Raw genomic sequence first — 22,418 nt, 5'->3', positions numbered from 1 at the left:
ATGAAAAGGTCAGAAACTGAGGCTGGGAGAAGAGTTAGAATAACCAAGGCCTGAATAAGACAATGGCAGCAAGAATGGAAAGGAGGTTAATATCTAAGAGACATTAGAGGTAGAATCAACAAGATTTGGTGTTTGTTCAACAGCAAGGAGTAACTGAAGAGATAAGGTATAAATACAAAGTCAGTCTAGTATGGTGTTTAGCTCACAGTACACAACTCATTCTCCCAATTAACAGTATCTTTTTAAATTTTATTTTCATTTTTTACAACAGGTAGAACCCACTATCAATAACTTACCATTCTCACCCCTCCCTTAGGTTATTCCGTTAGCTTTCTAACCTGTTTTCTTGCCCGCTTTTGCATCTTGAAAAGATTTAGCCCTCATTCCAATCCATTTTTCACAATATAGCAAAGACAGTCTTTCTGAAATGCCAACCTGAAGCCACTCTCTTGTTAAAATTATTCAGTGACGCTCTATTACTTGTAGGATAAAACCCACAATCCTCAGAAAGGCACACAAAGCCTTTCACTCCTGCTTATAAAAGTCTGACTCCTGGCCGGGCGCGGTGGCTCAAGCCTGTAATCCCAGCACTTTGGGAGGCCGAGACAGGCGGATCACGAGGTCAGGAGATCGAGACCATCCTGGCTAACACGGTGAAACCCCGTCTCTACTAAAAAATACAAAAAACTAGCTGGGCGAGGTGGCAGGCGCCTGTAGTCCCAGCTACTCGGGAGGCTGAGGCAGGAGAATGGCGTAAACCCAGGAGGCAGAGCTTGCAGTGAGCTGAGATCCGGCCACTGCACTCCAGCCTGGGGGACAGAGCGAGACTCCGTCTCAAAAAAAAAAAAAAAAGTCTGACTCCTGCTCACCTGCACATTTGTACACATTGCTGGTCCCTTTACCTGTAATATCCTTCCCCTTTGCCCACCTAGGCCTGGCTAATATTCACTCATTGTTGAGGATTTAATTCCATTTCATGGTTACCCATAGGCAGGGTTGGGGATAAGAAAGATAGTCTATGCAAAAGGAACACAAAGATAACAAAGCACAGAGATTAGTAATTATTCTTTTTTTTCTGTATAAGTAGGGGAGAAAGGATGAAGCTACAAAGTTAAGATGGGCAATATAATATAGTGGGGACTGCAGTTAGACTGGCTAGGATTGAATCTCATCTCAGACTATAATAGTTGCAGAGCCCTGAGTTGGTTACTCAGTTTGTTTAATATACATCTATAAAATGGGAATAATAATAGTGCCTAACCCACAGAGTTGCTGTGAAGATTCAGTAAGTTGATACACGTAAAATGCTAAGAATAATATCAAGGAAAGTCCTCAATATGTCAGTTATGACTATTTCTATTATTATTATATTTGTTATTAGTGCAGAAGTTCTGGAATACCAAGACGAAGCATCTACAGTTAATTCAGTAAATCACATGGGCCACTGAAGGTTTATAGGTAAAGGTATAATATGATCTAATGAGGGTTGAATTATATCCCCCCAAAAGATGCATGCAAGTCCTAAACCCTGGTAACTATAAATGTGACCTTATTTGGAAATAGGGTCTTTGCTGATATAATCAAGTTAAGATGAGGTCATATCGGAGTAGGGCAGGCCCTTAATCCAATATGACTGGAATTCTTATAAAAAGAGGGGCAAGAGATACAGGCACACAGGGAGAATTGTCATGTTAAGATAGAGGCAGAAATTGGACTGAGACATCTACAAGGCAAGGAACACCAAAAACCTACCAGAAGCTAGGAAAAGGCAAGGAAGGATCTTCCCGTAGAGCCTTCAGAGAGAACAGGGCCCTACCAACACTTTGATTTTGGACTTCCAGTCTTCCGAACTCTGAGATAGTAAGTTTCTGCGATGTCACCCACATTGTAGTGCTTTGCTATGGCGGCTCTAAGAAACTAATACATGACCCAAACTGCCTTTTAGAAAGATCATTCTGGTAGCAGGATAGAGAAGGAACTAGAGGCAGGTTTGGAGGGTACTGCAACAGCCAGATGAGAGGTGACCAACATCTAACAGTGCTATTTATGGGCAATAAAAAGTTGGCTATAGTCAGAATATAAAGCTTTTTAGCAACTGAGTGATAGATATGAGAAATAAGGAAAAAAGAGTCAAAGACATCTCAGAGATTCCAAATTGAAAGGTTCAGACAGCAATGGAAAAATATTTCAGAATCTTAAACGACTCGATGTGCCATCAGTAAGTCAGAAACCTGTCATAAACCAGTATCAATGTCAAACAGCCAAATCAGTGGCTTATTGGCACTCTACTCTTTGGAGGGGCTCTTTGCAAAAAAGGGTTTGGGCCCCGACCTAGTTTTCACTGTAGCCCAACAATGCTTTTGTGCTGGCCACTGTATGTTTGTTGGTAGGCTTCAAACACAAAGGCTAGCCGACATCCCATCCTGCTGGCTTGGGTTAAAGAAGAAAAGAAAGCTTTGTTACTGCTCTGGGTAATTCCAGGACAGACATCCCAAGAGTGCCCTGTGGGAGGCTTGTGCTCCAAAGAAGCCTCCTGTTCTCAGCTCAAGAATCCACAGCCACTACAAGCGTACATCCGTATATCTGCCAAGGACTAAATTTGCTTACCACTCCAGGAGGTTCACCAGGGCTTGCCTAACTGAAACAGTCAGTAGTAATGAGCTGACTCAAAAAGAAAAAGGGAACACTAGATCAAGCCACAGAGTAAAATGTTCTTAATAACCCAAAATATATTTCAGAATATTTAAGTGTTTAACTCTTGGCCTTCATATATGCTTACTGAATATTCTTCTTCATGCCCTCCTTCATGGCTTTGCTAATTCTTATTCATCCTTCTTATTTATTTATTTATTTTCATTTTTATCTTATTTTTTTGAGTCAAAGTTTCCCTCTTGTCACCCAGGCTGTACTGCAATGGCACGATCTCAGCTCACTGCAACCTCCTCCTCTTGGGTTCAAGTGATTTTCTGAGTAGCTAGGATTACAGGAGTGCACCACCACACCTGGCTTCCTCTTCTTTTTTTTTTTTTTTTTTTTTTTTTGAGACAGAATCTCACTCTGTCACCCAGGCTGCAGTGCAGTGGCACAATCTCAGCTCACTGCAACCTCTGCCTCCTGGGTTCACACGATTCTCCTGCCTCAGCCTCCTGAGTAGCTGGGATTACAGGGGTGCACCACCAAACCCAGCTAATTTTTGTATTTTTAGTAGAGATGGGGTTTCACCATGTTGGTCAGGCTGGTCTTGAACTCCTGATCTCATGATCTGCCCACCTTGGCCTCCCAAAGTGCTGGGATTGCAGGCGTGAGCCACCGCACCCGGCCTAATTTTGTATTTTTAGTACAGATGGGATTTCACCGTGTTGGCCAGGCTGGTCTCAAACTCCTGACCTCAGGTGATCTGCCTGCTTCAACCTCCCAAAGTGCTGGGATTACAGGCATGAACCACCACACTGGGCCTTATTTATTTATTATTTTTTGAGACGGAGTATCACTCTGTCGCCCAGGTTGGAGTGCAGTGGTGCGATCCTGGCTCACTGCAACCTCTACCTCCAGGGTTTAAGCAATTCTCCTGCATCAGCCTCCTGAGTAACTGGGATTACAGGCACGGACCACCACACCCATCTAATTTTTGGTATTTTTAGCAGAGACAGAGTTTCAACATGTTGACCAGCTGGTCTCAAACTCCTGACCTCAAGTGATCTGCCTGCTTCAGCCTCCCAAAGTGTTGGGATTACAGGTGTGAGCCGCCACGGCCAGCCACTTATTCATCCTTCTGAACTCATGGAAAGCATTCCTTGATACTTCATCCCATTCTTTGTGCTAGGCTGGGCACAGTGGCTCATGCCTGTAATCCCAGTACTTTGGGAGGCTGAGGAGGGAGGATTGCTTCAGCCCAGGAGTTTGAGCCCACTCTTGGTGCCACTTTAGCATCCTGCACATGTTTCTACTATTGTTCATCACACATCACACTGTAGTATAACATTTATGGCAGGAACTAGGTCCTGCTCAATTTTGTAAGCCCCTTTGTAAAACTCAGTGAAATTGTTGAACAAACAAATGCATAAGTAAGTGCATTTAAATAAATGGAGGTGGGTTTTAAGTTCCCTCTTTTATTGGAAGCCCCACCCCCCAATTTAATCATTAAAATGTAATTTAAGATATAAAAGAGAAATGTGCTTTTAGAGGAACTTTCCAATAAATATCATGCAAAAACAAATATTTAATAACGCTGGCTGGGCGCAGAGGCTCATGCCTGTAATCCCAGCACTTCTGAAGGCCAAGGTGGGCAGACTGCTTGAGCTCACGAGTTCGAGACCAGCCTGGGTAACATGGTAAAACCTTGTCTCTACAAAAAATACAAAAATTAGCCGGGCATAGTAGTGCATGCCTGTAGTCTCAGCTACTCAGGAGGCTGAGGTGGGAGGATGGCTTGAGCTGGGGAGGCAGAGGTTGCAGTGAGCCAACATTGCAACACTGCACCCCAGCCTGGGCATTAGAGCCAGACCTTGTCTCAAAAATAAATAAAATAAAATAAAATAAAATAAAATAAAATAAAATAAAATGTTCAGTAATGTCTACTCAGACAAAGGCTCAGGCAAGACTGAGTCTGATCTTCTACATTGAGGAGACCATGTTGATTAGTGTTACGTTCAAAAAAACCAATTCCGAAGTAATGCATACACAGCTGAAAGAAGGAAGTATTCCAGCTGCACCCACCAAGTTTTCTATATTTCAGTAAATGGCATCGCCATCCACCTAGAGACTGGGCATCATTTGGTTCCTCATTCTCCTTCTTTTTTTTTTTTTTTTTTTTTTTTTTGAGATGGTGCCTGCCACCATGCCTGGCTAATTTTTTGTGTTTTTAGTAGAGACAGGGTTTCACCATGTTGGCCAGGCTGGGCTCGAACTCCTGACCTCAGGTGATCTGCCCACCTCAGTCAGCCTCTCAAAGTGCTGGGATTACAGGCGTGAGCCACCACACCTGGCAGAGCACTTTCATAGTTACCTCATCTGACCATTGTAATATCTTTTTTTTTTTTTTTTTTTTGAGATGGAGTTTCACTCTTGTTGCCCAGGCTGGAGTGCAATGGTGCGATCTTGGCTCACTGCAACCTCCACCTCCTGGGTTCAAGCAATTATCCTGCCTCAGCCTTCTGAGTAGCTGGGATTACAGGCGCCCGCCACCACATCCGGCTAATTTTTTGTATATTTAGTAGAGATGGTTTTCACCTTATTGGCCAGGCTGGCCTCCCAAAGTGCTGCGATTACAGGCGTGAGCCACCTCACCTGGCCTGACTATTATAATATCTTGAAACATTCTTGTCATTTTTCATTTTTGGTTTTTTTTGGGTTTGTTTTTGTTTTTGTTTGTTTGTTTGTTTGTTTTTTGAGACGGAGTCTTGCTCCATTGCCCAGGCTGGGCTGTAGTGATGCAGTCTTAGCTCACTGAAACCTCTACCTCTGGGTTCAAGCAATTATCCTGTCTCAGCCTCCTGAGTATATGGGACTACAGGCACCTGCCACCACGCCCAGCTAATTTTTGTATTTTTAGTAGAGATGGGGGTTTCACATTGGTGGTCAGGCTGGTCTCGAACTCCTGACCTCAGGTGATCCACCCGCCTTGGCCTCCCAAAGTGCTGAGATTACAGGCATGAGCCACCGAACCTGGCTGGTTGTTTGTTTGTTTTTTGAGATGGAGTTTTGCTCTTGTTGCCCAGGCTGGAGTGCAATGGCGCCTTCTTGGCTCACTGCAACCTCCACCTCCTGGCTTCAAGCAATTCTCCTGCCTCAGCCTCCCAAGTAGCTGGGATTACAGGTGTGTGCCACCATGCCTGGCTAACTTTGTATTTTTAGTAGAGATGGAGTTTCACCATGTTGGTCAGGCTGGTCTCAAACTCCTGACCTCAAGTGACCCATCTGCCTTGGCCTCCCAAAGTGCTGGGATTATGGGTGTGAGCCACTAGGCCGGCCCAGAGAATTTACATAACTTGCCTATGATTATTCAGCTAGTAAATAGTACAGCCTGGATTTGCATCCAAGCCTTGCGACCTCAAAGCCTGGGTTTCTTCTACCCTAGGAGTGTACACTCATGTAGAGAAGCTAAAGCAAAAAAAGCTTTAATAAATGAAAGAATGGGGCTGACTGCAGTGGCTCACGCCTGTAATCCCAGCACTTTGGGAGACCGAGGCAGGCGGATCATGAGGTCAAGAGTTCGAGACCAGCCTGGCCAATATTGTGAAACCCTGCCTCTACAACAAAATTAGCTGGGCATGGTGGCAGGCGCCTGTAATTCCAGGCACTCGGGAGGCTGAGGCAGAAGAATCACTTGAAACCAGAAGGTGGAGGTTGCAGTGAGCCGAGATTGCACCACTGCACTCCAGCCTGGGCAACAAAAGTGAAACTCTGTCTCTAAATAAATAAATAAATAATAAATAAATAAAATAAAATAAAGAATGTGTAATAACAAAAGTACAAAAATTCTATATAGGAGAAGATTAATGGAAGGAAACATTATGATCAAATGAGTGGTGGCAGTGGAGGCGGGTAGAGAGGATGTGGCCAAGAAAAATAATCAGGAAAGGTTTTATGGGGAAATAAGTGGACTTTGAGGCCAGGTCTTGAAGGAAAGATGATTTTTTTTTTTTTTTTTTTGAGATGGAGTCTTGCTCTGTCACCCAGGCTGGAGTGCAGTGGCAAGATCTTGGCTCACTGCAACCTCCACCTCCTGGGTTCAAGCAATTCTCCTGCCTCAGCCTCCCCAGTAGCTGGGATTAAAGGTGTGCACCACCACACCTAGCTAATTTTTGTGTTTTTAGTAGAGATGGGGTTTCACCATGTTGGCCAGGCTGGTCTCAAACTCCTGACCTCATGATCCACCTGTGTCGACCTTCCAAAGAGATGGGATTACAGGCGTGAGCCACCACATCCAGCCAGGGAAGATAATTTATATGGGACAGAGGGAAAGAGTATATTCTAGGTTGAAGAAACAATACGGATAAAGAGGCAGGAAAACACAGACCATGTTCAGCACACAATAAGAAATCCAGTTTGCCTGAATTATAGAGTACTTGTTAAAGAAGAGGAGAACTAGGAGAAAAGTAGTATTATGGTAGGGTATAAAGGACTAGAATATCAGGCTGAGTTTATCCTGAATTCCATTTTTAAACTCTAGCTGTGAATCAAAATAATTTGTAGAACTTTATTTATTTATTTTTAAATACAGATATTTGCATCTCACCCAAGACTTTAATCAATAAGGAAATCACTGAAGGTTTTTGAGCCAGGAAATGCCATTGATTGTTAATTTATTTATTCAATCAACAAATATGATAAGCAGCTACCATTTGTCAGGCACTGTGCTAGGAACCAAAGGATGTCAATGTAAATAAAACAATCCCTGCCCTCAAGGAATTTATAATCTACACATATGAACAGTCAGCTGAAATCAAAGATAAATTCTATTGTATTATGGGAGCACATAGGAGGGGTACCAAACTAATCTTGGAAGATCAGACAAGGCTTCCCAGAGAAGATGAATTCTAAGCTGGGGCCTGCAGAATTGGTTGGGCCGGGGCGATGAAGAGGTGTGTTCTGGGCAAAGAAAAAATCTGGTGCAGAGCTCCAAAGGTGGAAAGGGTCATGTTCCATTTGTGGAACTGAAAGAAGTTCAGTACAGCTGTAGCGCCCAGTTGAGACAGGAGCAGAGAGGCAAGAGAAGTGAGCAGTGAGGCCACAGAGATAAGCAGTAGCAAGATCAGTTTTGACTTTACCCTGAGGACAATGAGGAGCCATAGAAGGGTTTTTTCAGGGAGAAACAAAATGATACTGGCATAAAAACAGACATATAGACCAATGTAATGGAATAGAGAGCACAGAAATAAACACCTATCAATTGGGAAAGGACAGTCTTTGCAACAAATGAGAAATGCAAATCAAACCACAATGAGATATCACCTCACATCCATTAAGATAGCTACTATCAAAAAAAAAGAAAAAAAGAAAATAACAAGTATTGGTGAGGATGTGGAGAAACTGGAACCCTTATGCACCGTCAGTGAGATTGTAAAATGGTGCAACTGCAGAAAAAAAATATAGCAGTTCCTCAAAAAGTTAAAAATAGAACTACTATACAGTCCAGCAATCCTACTTCTGGGTATGTACCCAAAAGTCTGGAAAGTAGGGTTTCAAAGAGATATTTGCATACCCATGTTCATAGCAGCATAATTTACACTAGCCAAGAGGTGAAAGCAACACAAATGTTCATTGACCCATGAATGGATAAACAAAGTATGGTATATACGTACAATAAAATATTTATGCAGCCATAAAAAGCAAGAAAATACTATCACATGCAACAACATAGATGAACCTTGTGGATATTATGGTAAGTGAAATAATGCGATCCCCAAAAGACAAATACCATATGATTCCACTTATATGAGGTATCACAATTAGTCAAATTCATAGAAACTGAAAGTATAGGCTGGGTGCAGTGGCTCATGCCTGTAAATCCCAGCACTTTAGGAGGCTGAGGTGGGCGAATTGCCTGAGCTCAGGAGTTCGAGACTAGCCTGGGCAACATGATGAAACCCCATCTCTACAAAAAATACAAAAAAAAAAAAAAAAATTAGCTGGGCATGGTGATGCACGGCTGTAGTCCCAGCTACTTGGGAGGCTGAGGTGGGAGAATCGCTTGAGCCTGGGAGGTGGAGGTTGCAGGCAGCCGAGATCACACCACGGCACTCCAGCCTGGGTGCCTGGGTAACAGCGAGACCCTGTCTCAAAAGTAAAAAAGAAAATAGAATGGTTGTTACCAGGAGCTGGGAAGAGGGAGAAATGAGCAGTCGTTGTTTAATGGGTATAGAGTTTGTTTCACAAGATGAAAAAGGCCAGCCATAGTGGCTCACTTCTATACTCCCAGCACTTTAGAACAAGGTGGGAGGATTGCTTGAACCCAGGAGTTTGAGACCAGCCTGGGCAACACAGCGAGACCTCATATCTACAAAAAATAAAAAATTAGCCAGATGTGGTGGCACATGCCTGTAGTACCAGCTACTTGAAAGGCTGAGACAGGAGGATCACTTGAGCTTGGGAAATGAAGACTGCAGTAAGCCATGATCACTCCACTGCATTCCAGCCTGGGTGATAGAGTGAGACCCATCTTATTTTTGAAACAATAACAATTGAAAAAAGATGAAAAAGATCTGGCAGCCGGACGCAGTGGCTCATGCCTGTAATCCCAGCACTTTGGGAGGCCGAGGCGGGCAGATCACCTGAGCTCAGGAGTTCAAGACCAGCCTGGGCAACATGTGAAACCCTGTTTCCACTACAAAATACAAAAAATTAGCCGGGTGTGGTGGTGCATGCCTGTAATGCCAGCTACTCGGGAGGCTGAGGCAGGAGAATCGCTTGAACCCAGGAGGCAGAGGTTGCAGTGAGCCAAGATCGTCCACTGCACTCCAGCCTGGGTGACAGAGTGAGACTCTGTCTCAACAACAACAACAACCACAACAACAAAACAAGATCTGGCCTGGTACAGTAGCTACTGTCCCTGTTACGTGGGAGGCTAAGGCAGGAGGACTGCTTGAGCCCGAGAATTTGCGGCTGTAATATACTATGAACTCCAGCCTGGGCAACAGAGCAAGACTCTGCTTCTTTCTTTAAAAAAAAGAAAAAAAGGCCAGGCGTGGTGGCTCATGCCTGTAATTCCAGCACCTTGGGAGGTCGAGGCGGGAGGATCACCTGAGGTCAGGAGTTCGAGACCAGCCTCAACATGGAGAAACCCTATCTCTACTAAAAATACAAAATTAGTTGGGCGTTGTGGTGCATGCCTGTAAACCCAGCTACTTGGGAGGCTGAGGCAGAAGAATTGCTTGAACCTGGGAGGCGGAGGTTGCGGTGAGCCAAGATCGCGCCATTGCACTCCAGCCTGGGCAGCAAGAGCGAAACTCCGTTTCAAAAAAAGAAAATAAAAAGGTCTGGAGATCTGTTGCACAACAATGTGAACATAATACTAACTACTGAACTACATACTTAAAAATGGATAAGATGATTCAAAACAAACAAAGATTTGTATTTCAGGACCACTCCAGTTGGCAATATAGACTATAGATTTAAAGTGTGAAACAAGACTGACAGAGAGACTAGTTAAAAGGTTATGGCAAGAGATGATGATGGCAGAAGGAATGGTGTAAGATAAATAGTTCAAGATAGTAAAGAGGTGAGATGAACAGTACATGGTGATTGATAAGATTTGGAAAAGGGATAGATTAGGGAGAAAGGAAAAGGAAACTATCATTTGTAGAAGAGCCAAGCACTGTATTAATACTTTTGCAAGTTATTAATTCATTTAACAAACATTTATTGAGCAGCCACTTGTGCCTAGTATTACAGAAGATTTTACACAATCATTCTGCCACTATCATAGAACAGCTTCTCATTTTTTGAAGTTCACTAAACTAGCCCTTGACACAGTACCTGCTTAATAATTATTTGTTAAGTAGGAAACAGACACAAGCAATTGCATTGAAATGAGCTAAAATGAGCAAGTAAGGAAATAAATGCCTATGATTGACTCTGGAAACCACTGATCTAAGAATTTATTATCTAAGCAAATAATGGTGACCAGGATAACAAGAAAAAACCACATAAAGAGAAAAAGAAAGTAAATACAGAAAGTGTAGACAGTGATTATGTATCAGGCACAGGGATGCAGAACTGCCCCTGAGTAGTAGCAATGTGTGAGAGGTATATCGGGACACCCTCCTTCCATGGTCCTACTTGCTGCAGATTCCAAAGTTGGAACAGCTCCCAGGAGCCAACATAGAACCAACTCCTGGGAATGATACCACTTATCGAGTTAGGAAAATTACACTTGGCAAATCTATTAGAAACACATCTAGCCTAAACTCAAAAAGAACTCTGTGAATTCAACTGTCGCACTAGTTTAACAATCATGAGGGGATTAGGAGAAAGATTAGCTAGAAATCCTCTGAAGAACTTTCTAAATCCTTCTGCTGTCCTCATACTACCAATGCTGTAAAGAGATTCATCAAATGGATGGCCAAAACGACCTTGAAAGAGGCAGATATCTTTGCAGCTAACAGTTTACTGTTAAAAGCTCAAGTGTTGGGGAGGAGTACTCATTTATCCATTTTCCATTTACCCAACAAATATTTATTGCATGCCTTTATGCTCCAGTTACTGACAATTCAGCAGTGAACAATAGCCAAGCCCAAGGAGCTCAAAATCTATAAACCTGTAAGTACAGGATTATAGTCAGCCAAAATTTGATTTAAATCCTAGCTCAGCTACGAGACCTTAGCTAACTTAATCTCTTTCTGAGCCTCAGATTTGTCATCTGTAAAATGGGAAAAATATTACCTATTTCATAGGATTGCATGCTAATTAAATAATATATATTGAGAGGGAGAAAAAAAAAGCTTAGCAGACCCTGGCACATAGAAAACATTTACTATGAAAAATCACTTAATGATTTTTTTTATTTTTGTTACTCAGGAGATAATACAGCAGTTGAAAAATGCCTCCTTCCAAATCAATGAAACACTCTCTAATAAAATGTTGATAAACAGGGTATGAACAAGGAAGGTATCACTCAGAGTACTCCTTCAGACACCAGTACTCTATGAAGATATCTCAACTCGAATGTTCAATAAATATCTCAAACTGAACCTATTCAAAAATGACCTCTTGGTCATCTCCCATTGTGTACCTCCTATAGTCTTCCCCATCTCCATTAATGGCAACTCTATTTTTTAGGTGTTCAGGCCAAAAACCTCAGAGTTATCCTTGACTTCTCTCATCCTCTCATACCCCACAGCCAATGCATCAGGAAAGCCTATTTTTTTGCTTTTCTTCTACTTTCAAAATGGATCCAGAATTCCCAGCTCCACTGCTATCATTCTGGTCCATTACCATCAACTCTCACCTTTTTTGTAGCCTTTATCTATTGCACAGACTTTATTGTAACAGTCTCTTAACTGGTTTTCCTGCTTTCATCCTTTCTCTTTTTTCAGTCATTCACCAAACAGTAGCCAGGATGATCCCATTAAAGAATGTCACAAAAACCTCAAAAGACTTCACAATTCATCCTGAGTAAAATCTAAAGTTCTTACAGCAGTATATATGAGACTCTGATCTAGCCAGTGTTTCCTCTCTGACTCCATCTACTACTGTTTTCCTCAAGCTCTCCACTGCAGTCACATCACCCACCTTGGAGTTATTCAACCGGACCAGGCACACTTCTGTCTCCATGCCTTTGCACATACTATTCCAACTACCTACAACACTTTCATATCCACACAGTTAGTTTCTTCACCTTCTTAAATTTTTTTTGTGTGTGTGAGCCACCACACCCGGCCCACCTTCTTAAATTTTAGCCTCTTTTGTGATGCCTTCCCTGTCTACATGTTGAAAATTGTAATCTTCTGCCGGGCGCGGTGGCTCATGCCTGTAATCCCAGCACTTTGGGAGGCCGAGATGGGCGGATCACGAGGTCAGGAGTTCGAGACCAGCCTGACCAACATGGTGAAACCTTGTCTCTACTAAAAATACAAAAAATAGCCGGGCCTGGTGGTGAGTCCCTGTAATCCCAGCTACTTGGGAGGCTAAGGCAGGAGAATTGCTTGAACCTGGGAGGCAGAGGTTGCAGTGAGCTGAGATCGCGCCACTGCACTCCAGCCTGGGCAGCAGAGCGAGACTCCGTCTCAAAAAAAAAAAAAAAAGAAAAAGAAAATTGTAAACCACCTAGCACTTAACATCATATATACTACAATTTGTTTCCTTGTTTAGTTTAACTCCTCTGCCCACCCCCTGCTGATTAAAATATAAATTCCAGCTGGGTACAGTGGCTCATGCCTGTAGTCCCAGTGCTTTGAGAGGCCAAGATGGGAGGATCACTTGAGCCCAGGACCAGCCTGGGCAACATAACAAGACCCTCTCACTACCAAAAATAAATAAAATAAAATAAAGTTAAACTTAAAAGAAAAAAATTAAATGTGGGACAGGGATTTTTATTTGTTCATTATTATATTCCCAGTACCTGGAATAGTGCCAGACATGGTAGGAGCCAAATAAATATCTTTTGGATGAATAAATGAGCCAAAAGCAAGCAAGCAAGTCAGAGAAAAACTGTTTTAAGGATAAAGTAAACTAAATAAACTCTTCTATTATTTGTGGGCTAGCTTGCCAACCTCAAATTCTTGTTTCTCAAATGTCACAGGGAGTTACTAAAAATAAGAACAGAAATGTACCGCAGTTTGAGAGTTTTTTATTACTAAAAGAGCAAAGCAAAAAAATTAAATAAAAATTACTTTTTCCAAAAGCAAAGTATATGTCAAACTGTATTTGTAGAAATATTTTTTGCACATAGAAGTTTAAGTGAAATAAACTTCTAATTATGAAAGGATTTGAGATGTGACATTTCTTTCTCTCTCTCTCTTTTTTTTTTTTTTTTTTTTGAGACAGAGTCTTACTCTGTAATCCAGGCTAGAGTATAGTGGTGTGATCTCGGCTCTGTAGCCTCTGCCTCCAGGGTTGAAGCAATTCTCCTGCCTCAGCCTCTCAAGTAGCTGGGATTACAGGCCCCCGCCACCATGTATGGCTATTTTTTTTTTTTTTTTTTTTTTTTTGTATTTTGAGTAGAGACAGGGTTTCACCATGTTGGCCAGGCTGGTCTTGAACTCCTGACCTCAAGTGATCCATCTGCCTTGGCCTCCCAAAGTGCTAGGATTACAGGTGTGAGCCACTGTGCCTCCCTTCACACTATTTTTGATTTCTGGCTCTTTCCACTAGGACTAATTCAGCTTTCTTAGAGCTGGGTCTACACTAGACCATCAACTACAAACACACACTAAGCATGTACTATGGACCCAGCCACACAGGGTATTACTATAGGCCCTATCTAGGAGACTTAGTTCCAATTAGAGAACCTGGGATTTGACACAGCTTGGAGATAAGAGAGATAAGGACATTCCTAGTCCTGGAAGGGATACCCAAAGCCAGAATGTATAAAAGAGAGCAAAAAGACCCATGTAACTAAAGGAGGGATTCATATTATCAAACAAGATCAGAGAGAATTTTTTAGACAGAAGCATCACATTATCAAGTGTGCTTGATGACTATTATTCAGATAGTAGTATGTCAAAATGAAGAAAAGAGGTCAGGTGTGATAGCTCACACCTGTAATCCCAGCATTTTGGGAGGCCCAGGTGGGAGGATCTGTTAAGGTCAGGAGTTCGAGACCAGCCTGGGTGATATAGTGAGACTCCATCCTACAAAAAATGTAAAAATTAGCTGGGTGTGGTGGCATGCACCTGTAGTTCCAGCTAATGGGGAGGCTGAGACAGGAGGATCATTTGAGCCCAAGGGTTTGAGGCTGCAGTGAGCTATGATGGTGCCACTGTATTCCATCTTAGGTGACAGAGCAGCAAAACCTTGACTCTTAAGAGAAAACAAAACAAAAAAAAAGTATTTATAGGAATTGAGGCATGGAATAATATTATAGTCTTGGAATGAAGAGAAAGAAGAATAATCAGAAAGATATCACAAAGAAGAAAAGAGGATAAGACTGGGGGCCGATTAAATTTAAGTGATGAGAAAAAAATCAAAACTAATCCCAAAGTACAAAGGATTCTAACGGGAGAACAAGGATTTTTTTTTTTTTTTTTTTTTTGAGACAGAGTCTCACTCTGTTGGCCAGGCTGGAGTGCAGTGGCACAATCTCGGCTCACTGCAACCTCCGCCTCCCAGGCTCAGGTGATTCTCCTGCCTTAGCCTCCTGAGTAGCTGGTATTACAGGCATGTGCCACCACACCCAGCTAATTTTTGTATTTTTAGTAGAGACAGGGTTTCACCATGTTGGCCAGGCTGGTCTTGAACTCCTGACCTCAGGTAATCTGCCCACCTCGGCCTCCCAAAGTGCTGGGATTACAGGTGAGAGCCACCACACCTGGCTGAGAACAAGGATTCTAATAATGATAAGGGCCAGGCATAGTGGCTCACTGGTACTCATGCATTATTTATGAGTTTAACTCATAAATATTAAACTCATTTAACTATGAGTTTATAAACTCATAAATAATGCATGTCTGATTATATAAGGCTTCTTATAAGTCTGACAAAAGCAACTCAGAAGCAATACATATCAACCCGCATAAACAAGAAATTTCCAAAGTCACTAATACTCTTTTTTTTTTTGAAACGGAGTCTCTCTCTGTCACCCAGGCTGGAGTACAGTGGCGCAATCTCGGCTCACTGCAAGCTCCGCCTCCCAGGTTCACACCATTCTCCTGCCTCAGCCTCCTGAGTAGCTGGGACTACAGACGCCCACCACCATACCCGGCTGATTTTTCGTATTTTTTTTTTTAGTAGAGACGGGGTTTCACCATGTTAGCCAGAATGGTCTCCATCTCCTAACCTTGTGATCCGCCCGCCTTGGCCTCCCAAAGTGCTGGGATTACAGGCGTGAGCCACCGCGCCCGGTTAATACTCTTAATAAAGAAAGAAGATGTATGGTTGTGTGGGAATAGGGAGTGACAGCAGGATCAGGGCTATGTGAATAAAAAACTGCAATAGCCTTTAGCTAAAAGCATTTCTTTCAGTACCAAACATCTGCTCGATTGAGGTGGCTCTGTTGTAAAAAGACCGAATCACCTCGACTAGGCCAAGGAGTATTCTGCAACTGCAGAATTGGCTCAGTGGTTCTCATTGCCACAGAAGAAAATAAGAATAGTTTATTTATTTTATTATTATTTTTTTTCAGACAGGAGTCTCGCTCTGTTTCCTACAGCTCTGTTGGCTAGAGTGTAGTGGCATGATCTTGGCTCACTGCAACCTCCACCTCCCAGGTTCAAGCGATTCTCCTGCTTCAGCCTCTGGAGTAACCGGGACCATGGGCATGTGCCACCCACGCCTGGCTAATTTCTGTATTTTTTGTAGAGACAAAAATACAAAAAATAATTTTTGTATTTTTTGTTTCACCATGTTGGCCAGGCTGGTCTCAAACTCCTGGCCTCAAGTGATCCACCTGCCTTGGCCTCCCAAAGTGCTGGGATTACAGGCATGAGCCACTGCACCTGGCCAGATAGTCGTCTTCATGGCAGAAAAGGCAAGAGAGACACCCAAAACATCCTGCTCACCAAGTAATTCAAATGCTGACTCCCCTGATCAGAGAGTACTGCCATTTGTGATCCCTCTCCACAACCATATACCTTACCCAATTCCCCAGTCTTCTAGTCACTGAGAGGTTCTGCACTAACAGGTTCCCAAATGGCTTGATGTGATGGTATTTCCTTCTCTGTGCCTTTCTTAACAATATTAAAAGGAAAAAGCGCTTTGAAATGACACACAATCTATCCAGAGGCATCTCTTTCTCTCCTCTCTTTTTCTCTCTCTCTCTCCTCTCTATCCCAACCTCCCACTCATCTTGGATATAGAAGAGAAAACATATACCATGTAAGTTTTTGGCAGCTACTTTTTGATTATGAGTGACAGACATCTTTATTTTAGGATGAAATTGACAACATAAAGACAGGGCAAAGAGAATAAGGTCTCTGGACAACATCAATTTAACCACTGAATTATATCAATACTTAATCTAATAAACTGCTAAAATTCCAGTTATATGAGTCCTTTTGTTGTTTAAAGGCCATTTAACTTTTTTCTGTTACTTGCTCCCAAACATATTCTAATATACCCAATGACCAGGAAGGAAGTATCTTTTCCAAATAACCCAGAATACATAAAAAGTGAATTGAATTCTACAAACACTATGCATGCTACACATATAAGATCTTGTGCTTAGCACTGCGGGGAATATAAAAATCAGTTAAGCACAGGATGTTGTAATAGAAATAGACTTTGAAGTCAGATGAACCTGGATGCAATCCTACTTTGGGGAAGTAACTTAATTTCTCTAAAGTTTTAGTTTTCTCATCCACAAAAAGGAAGAAATAAGATTATAGCATTGTGAGAATTATAGTTAATATAAAGTATCAACCATAGAATTCTGCCCATAGTGGGAGTTTAATAACTAATAGTTGTTACAGTTTAAGAAATGGGAGAAATTCTTCACCCACCAATGGGGCAGAAAACACAAATACTTATGATCTGCTGACTGGGATATTTATAGGGCATGGGTGATTGTCAAGGGTTCCAATTCTTCACCTCCTACTGAATCTGTACCTTATGACACATAACTTTGCAGCATACTCTTGATAATTGCAGCATACTCTTGATAAGGGCAGAGCATATTTCCTACCCCTGGACTCAAGCATGTGACTTGCTTTGTCCAATGGGATGTTGACCAAGCAAATCTGAACAAAAGGAGAGTCATGAAAAGCAGTTTTGCAAATGGACTGGCATATTCTTGCTATTCTGGTATCATCTTAAAAAGGACAAGTCGAGTCTAGCCCACTGGCCCCAGAAGGATGAGCTAGAGCAAAGCTCTCCCAGCAAATCCCAGCATAGAGCAGACCACCAGCTGACCTGCAGATGCATGAGTGAGCCTAAGTGAGATCAGCACAACTGCCCAATCTAGCCCCACTCAGTTCAGCTAACCCTGGAAATGTATGAGAAATAAACATTTATTGTATGCTTTTGAGGTTTTGTGGTTGGAGGGCAACAGCTAACCAATACACAGAATTATATTTTCTGTCTAAAAAAACCAAAGATTTACACTTCCCTGATACTTGTGACTAAGTGAAAGACATGGTTAGGTCTTATGAAAGAAAGACAGAATGAAAGACATACTTATGGTACATTCCTATTCTTTTTTTTAGAGGTCTCTCTCTGTTGCTCAGGCTGGAGTGCAGTGGTAAAATCATGGCTCATTGCACTGTCAACCTTCAACCTCCTGGGCTCAAGCAATCATCCTGTCTCAGCCTCCCAAGTAGCTGAGACTATAGGTGTGTATCACCACATCTGGCCAATTTTTAAATTTTTTATAGAGTCTGGGTCTCACTACCTTGCCAACGCTGGTTTCAAAATCATGGCCTCAAGCAATCCTTCTGCCTCCACCTCCTAAAAGTGTTGGAATTATAGGCATGAGCCACTGCACCCAGCCTCAATACAGATTCTTATTTCAACTCATTAAAATTAAAAGGTTTCATGTGACCTTTCACCAAACTGTTTTCACTATATATTTTTTGAGACAGGGTCTTGCTCTGTCACCAAGGCTGGAATATAGTAGTGCAATTATGGTTCACTGCAGCCTCAACCTGCTAGGCTCAGATGATCCTCCTACCTCAGCCTCTCCAATAGCTGGGACTACAGGTGCATGCTACCACAACTGACTAATTTTTGTATTTTTTGTAGAGACAGGCTTTTGCCATGTTGCCCAGGCTGGTCTCAAATTCCTGAGCTCAAGCGATCTGTCCACGTTGGCCTCTGGGAGTGTTGGGACTACAGGCATGAACTACCATGCCCAGCCTACGCTTTCACTTTAACAAATACTAGTTTGCTTAAAAACTTGATTCAGCTGGCCGGGCGCAGTGGCTCATGCCTGTAATCCCAGCACTTTGGGAGGCCGATGCAGGCGGATCACCTGAGGTCAGGAGTTCAAGACCAAAGTGACCAACATGGAGAAACCCCGTCTCTACTAAAAATACAAAATTAGCCAGTCATGGTGGCACATGCCTGTAATCCCGACTACTCAGGAGGCTGAGGCAGGAGAATTGCTTGAACCCGGGAGATGGATTGCGGTGAGCTGAGATCCGGCCATTGCACTCCAGCCGGGGCAACAAAAGCGAAACTCCATCTCAAAAAAAAAAATCTTGAGTCTATCCTTACTACAGGTAGGTTAAAAACAAAAACAAAATAAAAACCTAACTGTCGGACTGTTCCAAGTTCAATTAATGTCTACAATTACAAAGAAGACTCATGGAAATGGTTCAAGCCCAGGAAAGTCCATATCACTAATGTATATGAGAAATATTCTTCCAAATAATGTCAGTGTTTTATAGGTATTAATGAGTGCTATGCTTGTCTACTGTAATTATTGACAAATAAATTGTGAAGAGAAATGAGGAATGGTACTCACATTACTTTGGAGGACAAGCATTCCACCAACTGAAAAGTATTTACTGAATGCCATCTAAGTTTCAAGGACTGTGCTAGATATTATTAATAATTTCTTTTTTATGATCCTTACCATATAGTTGTGCTGCCAAGTCAAATTATAAGGCAATTAAACCTAGAAGTCTCCAAAGACCTATGCCATCAAGGCCTTTGCTGATCCCTTTCTAAAAATAACCAAGAGCATTTGGCTATTTGGGCTTCATCACCATCAGTCTATTAACATCATATTAAAAATTACTAATATCATAAGCTATGTCAAAATCTCATTAATGCTTCTGGAAAGACTGGCAATAAATACTCTTTCATAAAGTACACATTGTATGTTGTATATGGCTATAAACAAGCTAGCAAGCAGCAGATTAAGTACAACATGGCCAAGAGAATATTGCATTATGATCATCCATTACTGTCATTTCCACCACATCCTGCTTTAAAACATGCAACTTAACACAGATTTTAAAGGATGTTCTTCTCTGTCAGCAAAACTAACACACCAGCCCTTTCAATGAATTCACATTTCAGAGAACAATCACATATGCAGGGAATGCAACAAATACTTTTACGCTTATTAGCGTCAGAACTCTGGTAGATAGAAGGAAGGTAAGAACTTTATCTTTGAAGAATTTATAGACTCACTTTCAAGAAAAGAACTACATAGGAAATGTTTCTTGATCTGGGGTGCTGGTTATGCGTGTGTTCATTTGTAAAAATTTAGTGAGCTGTACTTTTCATATGTATACTTTTTCTGATACGTTATACTTCAGTAAAAAGTCTAATTTAATGACACTAACAGCAGTATAAAGTAAGTACAAAATGAAAAATATTAACAATTCAGAGTTCAGAAGAGGGACTAGTCACTGTTAATAAAAGTTAAAAGAGTTAACATGTATTAAATAATTTCTATATGGCAGGCACTGTACTAAATAAGTATTTTATATTTCATCCTCACAACATCCTTGTGAGGTCAACATTATATCAACAGCATTTGCCGCAATTAATACTCTCTCCTTGAAACTCTTTCCTTTCCATTCCAGGCCAACATGCTCTTCTGGTTTTCTACCTACCTCACTAACTGCTCCTTCTCAGTCTGCCCTTCTCCCCAGACTTTCATTCATTCATCTATCTATCTATCTATCTATCTATCTATCTATCTATCTATCTATCTATCTGGAGACAGGGTCTCACTGTATGTATGTATGTATGTATGTATGTATGCATCTATCTATCTATCTAGAGACAGGGTCTCACTCTGTTGCCCAGGCTGAAGTGCAGTGGCACAATCACAGCTCCCTGTAGCCTCAAACTCTTGGGCTCAAGCGATCCTGCTGCCCCAGGCTCCTGAGTAACTAGGACAACAGGTACATGCCATCCCATCCAGCTAATTTTTTATTTTTTTATTTTTTTTTTAGAGATAGAGTCTCACTACCTTGCCCAGGTTGGTCTTGAAATCCTGATCTCAGGTAATCCTCTCACCTCGGACTCCCAAAGCAATGGAATTACAGGTGTGAGCTATAGCACCCCGCCTTCCCTAGACATTTAAAATTTAAATACTCAAGGGCTCAGCTCTTGGTCCTCTTCTTTATCTAAACTCCCTGGGGCAGGCATAATTATTAATTATTATTATTCCCATTATACAGATGGAAACTTTGAGATACAGAGAGATTCAAACCTATGCAATCAAGACTTCAGAGGCCATGCTCTTAACCTCTTCACCATTCTGCTGTCTTTGGCTTTCCATTTAAGAGACAGGGCATAGCTGCACACATTCCACATTCTAGTGCCTTCAGTAACTGAGAAGAGAGAGAGACTGAGGCACATGGGATCCTCTTTCATAAGATATTAAGGACTAAGACCAGATACCAAGCCAGTACAAAACCAACGCTCTTGCAAATTCTGTTCAACAACTTTCCTTCCTAAGTTTCTTCACTTTGTACTTTGGTAATTGCTTCTCAAGGAGGAATGTGAAAAGAATCTAGAACACAGATTCTCAAATCTAGATGTTCATGAAATAATCTGAGGAGCTTTTAAAAACATAGATGTAATAGGCCCTATACAAACCTATTAAACCTAGAAGATTCCAGGAATCTGTGTTTCCAAGGAGCACCCAAGCAAGGTCTGCAGCTGATAACTTGGCACCTGAATTTGCTCTAAAGAGAGTTCTCTGATCCTCAGAGGATGAATAATGACTATCACATATTCTGCCTAGCAGAGGCTGGAAATGAAACGAGAATGAAGATATAAACTGATTCCAACAAGTAATATGAGCAATCAGGAAATAACAGCAGGGACTGTGGAATTCTAGATCCAGACACCAAACATTACCAGGTGGTCTGGTAATTTGTTGCCATAGAGAGTTTGCAGTCAAGTGCTGTCATCCCTTGGCTTAGGAGGGAGTCATATCTAGGCAGCAAGAGCCAATTTAATACTTTAATACTTGAGCACTCATATTCTCAGAGTATTCACCAAGTATTATGAGGGAATACAAGGATATTAAGAAATACTGCCCATTCTGCACATGTACCCCAGAACTTAAAGTATACATAGATGTATAAAGAAATACTGCCATTGTTCCCAGGCAACAGAAGAAAGCATTATTAACACTGCCATTTTTGCATAAACATAAATGCACATACATTTTGTTTACATATGCAAGCAACACTTACTATGGAACTATAAATGCTGAAACTAAGGCAAATACGTTACTTCAACACTTACTGATGTCTTACCTCTGTAAGTGCATGCAATTGTCCTTGATGAACACACACACCCATGAACCTAAAGAACAAAACAGAATTATTTAACAAGTGAAAAGGACACAAACATAAATGTCATATAGAGAAATTAGGTTAGTTATCCATGCATTAGAAACAACCTGTGGGGTGTGGGGCACAGTGGCTTACATCTGTAATCCCAGCACTTTGGGAGGCAGAGGTGTGCAGATCACCTGAGGTCAGGAGTTCAAGACCATCCTGGCCAACATGGTGAAATCCCATCTCTACTAAAAATACAAAAATTAGGCAGGTGTGGTGGCACGCGCCTGTAGTCCGAGCTACTCAGGAGGCTGAGGCAGGAGAATCTCTTGAACCTTGGAGGCAGAGGTTGCAGTTAGCCAAGATTGCACTACTCCAGCCTGGGTGACAGAGGGAGACTGCATCTGAGAAAAAAAAAAAAAGGAAAGATAGCTAGAAAAGAAAGAAAGAAAGAAAAAAAAGAAAGGAAAGAGGAGGGGAGGGAAGGGGAGGGGGAGGAGAGGAGAAAAGAACCTGTGAAGCTCTCTGCTATCCTGTACAGCCCTGTAGACTCTTAATCTTTTTTTAAAAAAA

At 41.8% G+C, this 22,418-nt stretch overlaps 1 protein-coding gene across 8 annotated transcripts in view; it reads right to left on the bottom strand.

Moving 5' to 3' along the window:
- The window catches only part of TESK2 (testis associated actin remodelling kinase 2), a 152,335-nt gene that overhangs the window by 19,607 nt on the left and 110,310 nt on the right, over positions 1–22,418 (bottom strand). For all 8 annotated transcript variants that reach the window (XM_077971782.1, XM_077971731.1, XM_028843039.2 and 5 more), the window contains one exon: positions 21,822–21,870. In XM_077971782.1, the coding sequence (XP_077827908.1) occupies positions 21,822–21,870 (49 nt within the window). The remainder of the gene's footprint in view (positions 1–21,821; positions 21,871–22,418) is intronic.

The sequence above is a fragment of the Macaca mulatta genome, chromosome 1, assembly GCF_049350105.2.
Source record: "Macaca mulatta isolate MMU2019108-1 chromosome 1, T2T-MMU8v2.0, whole genome shotgun sequence".
NCBI classification, from domain to species: Eukaryota; Metazoa; Chordata; class Mammalia; order Primates; family Cercopithecidae; genus Macaca; species Macaca mulatta.
This window is presented reverse-complemented; position numbering and strand designations above follow the sequence as displayed.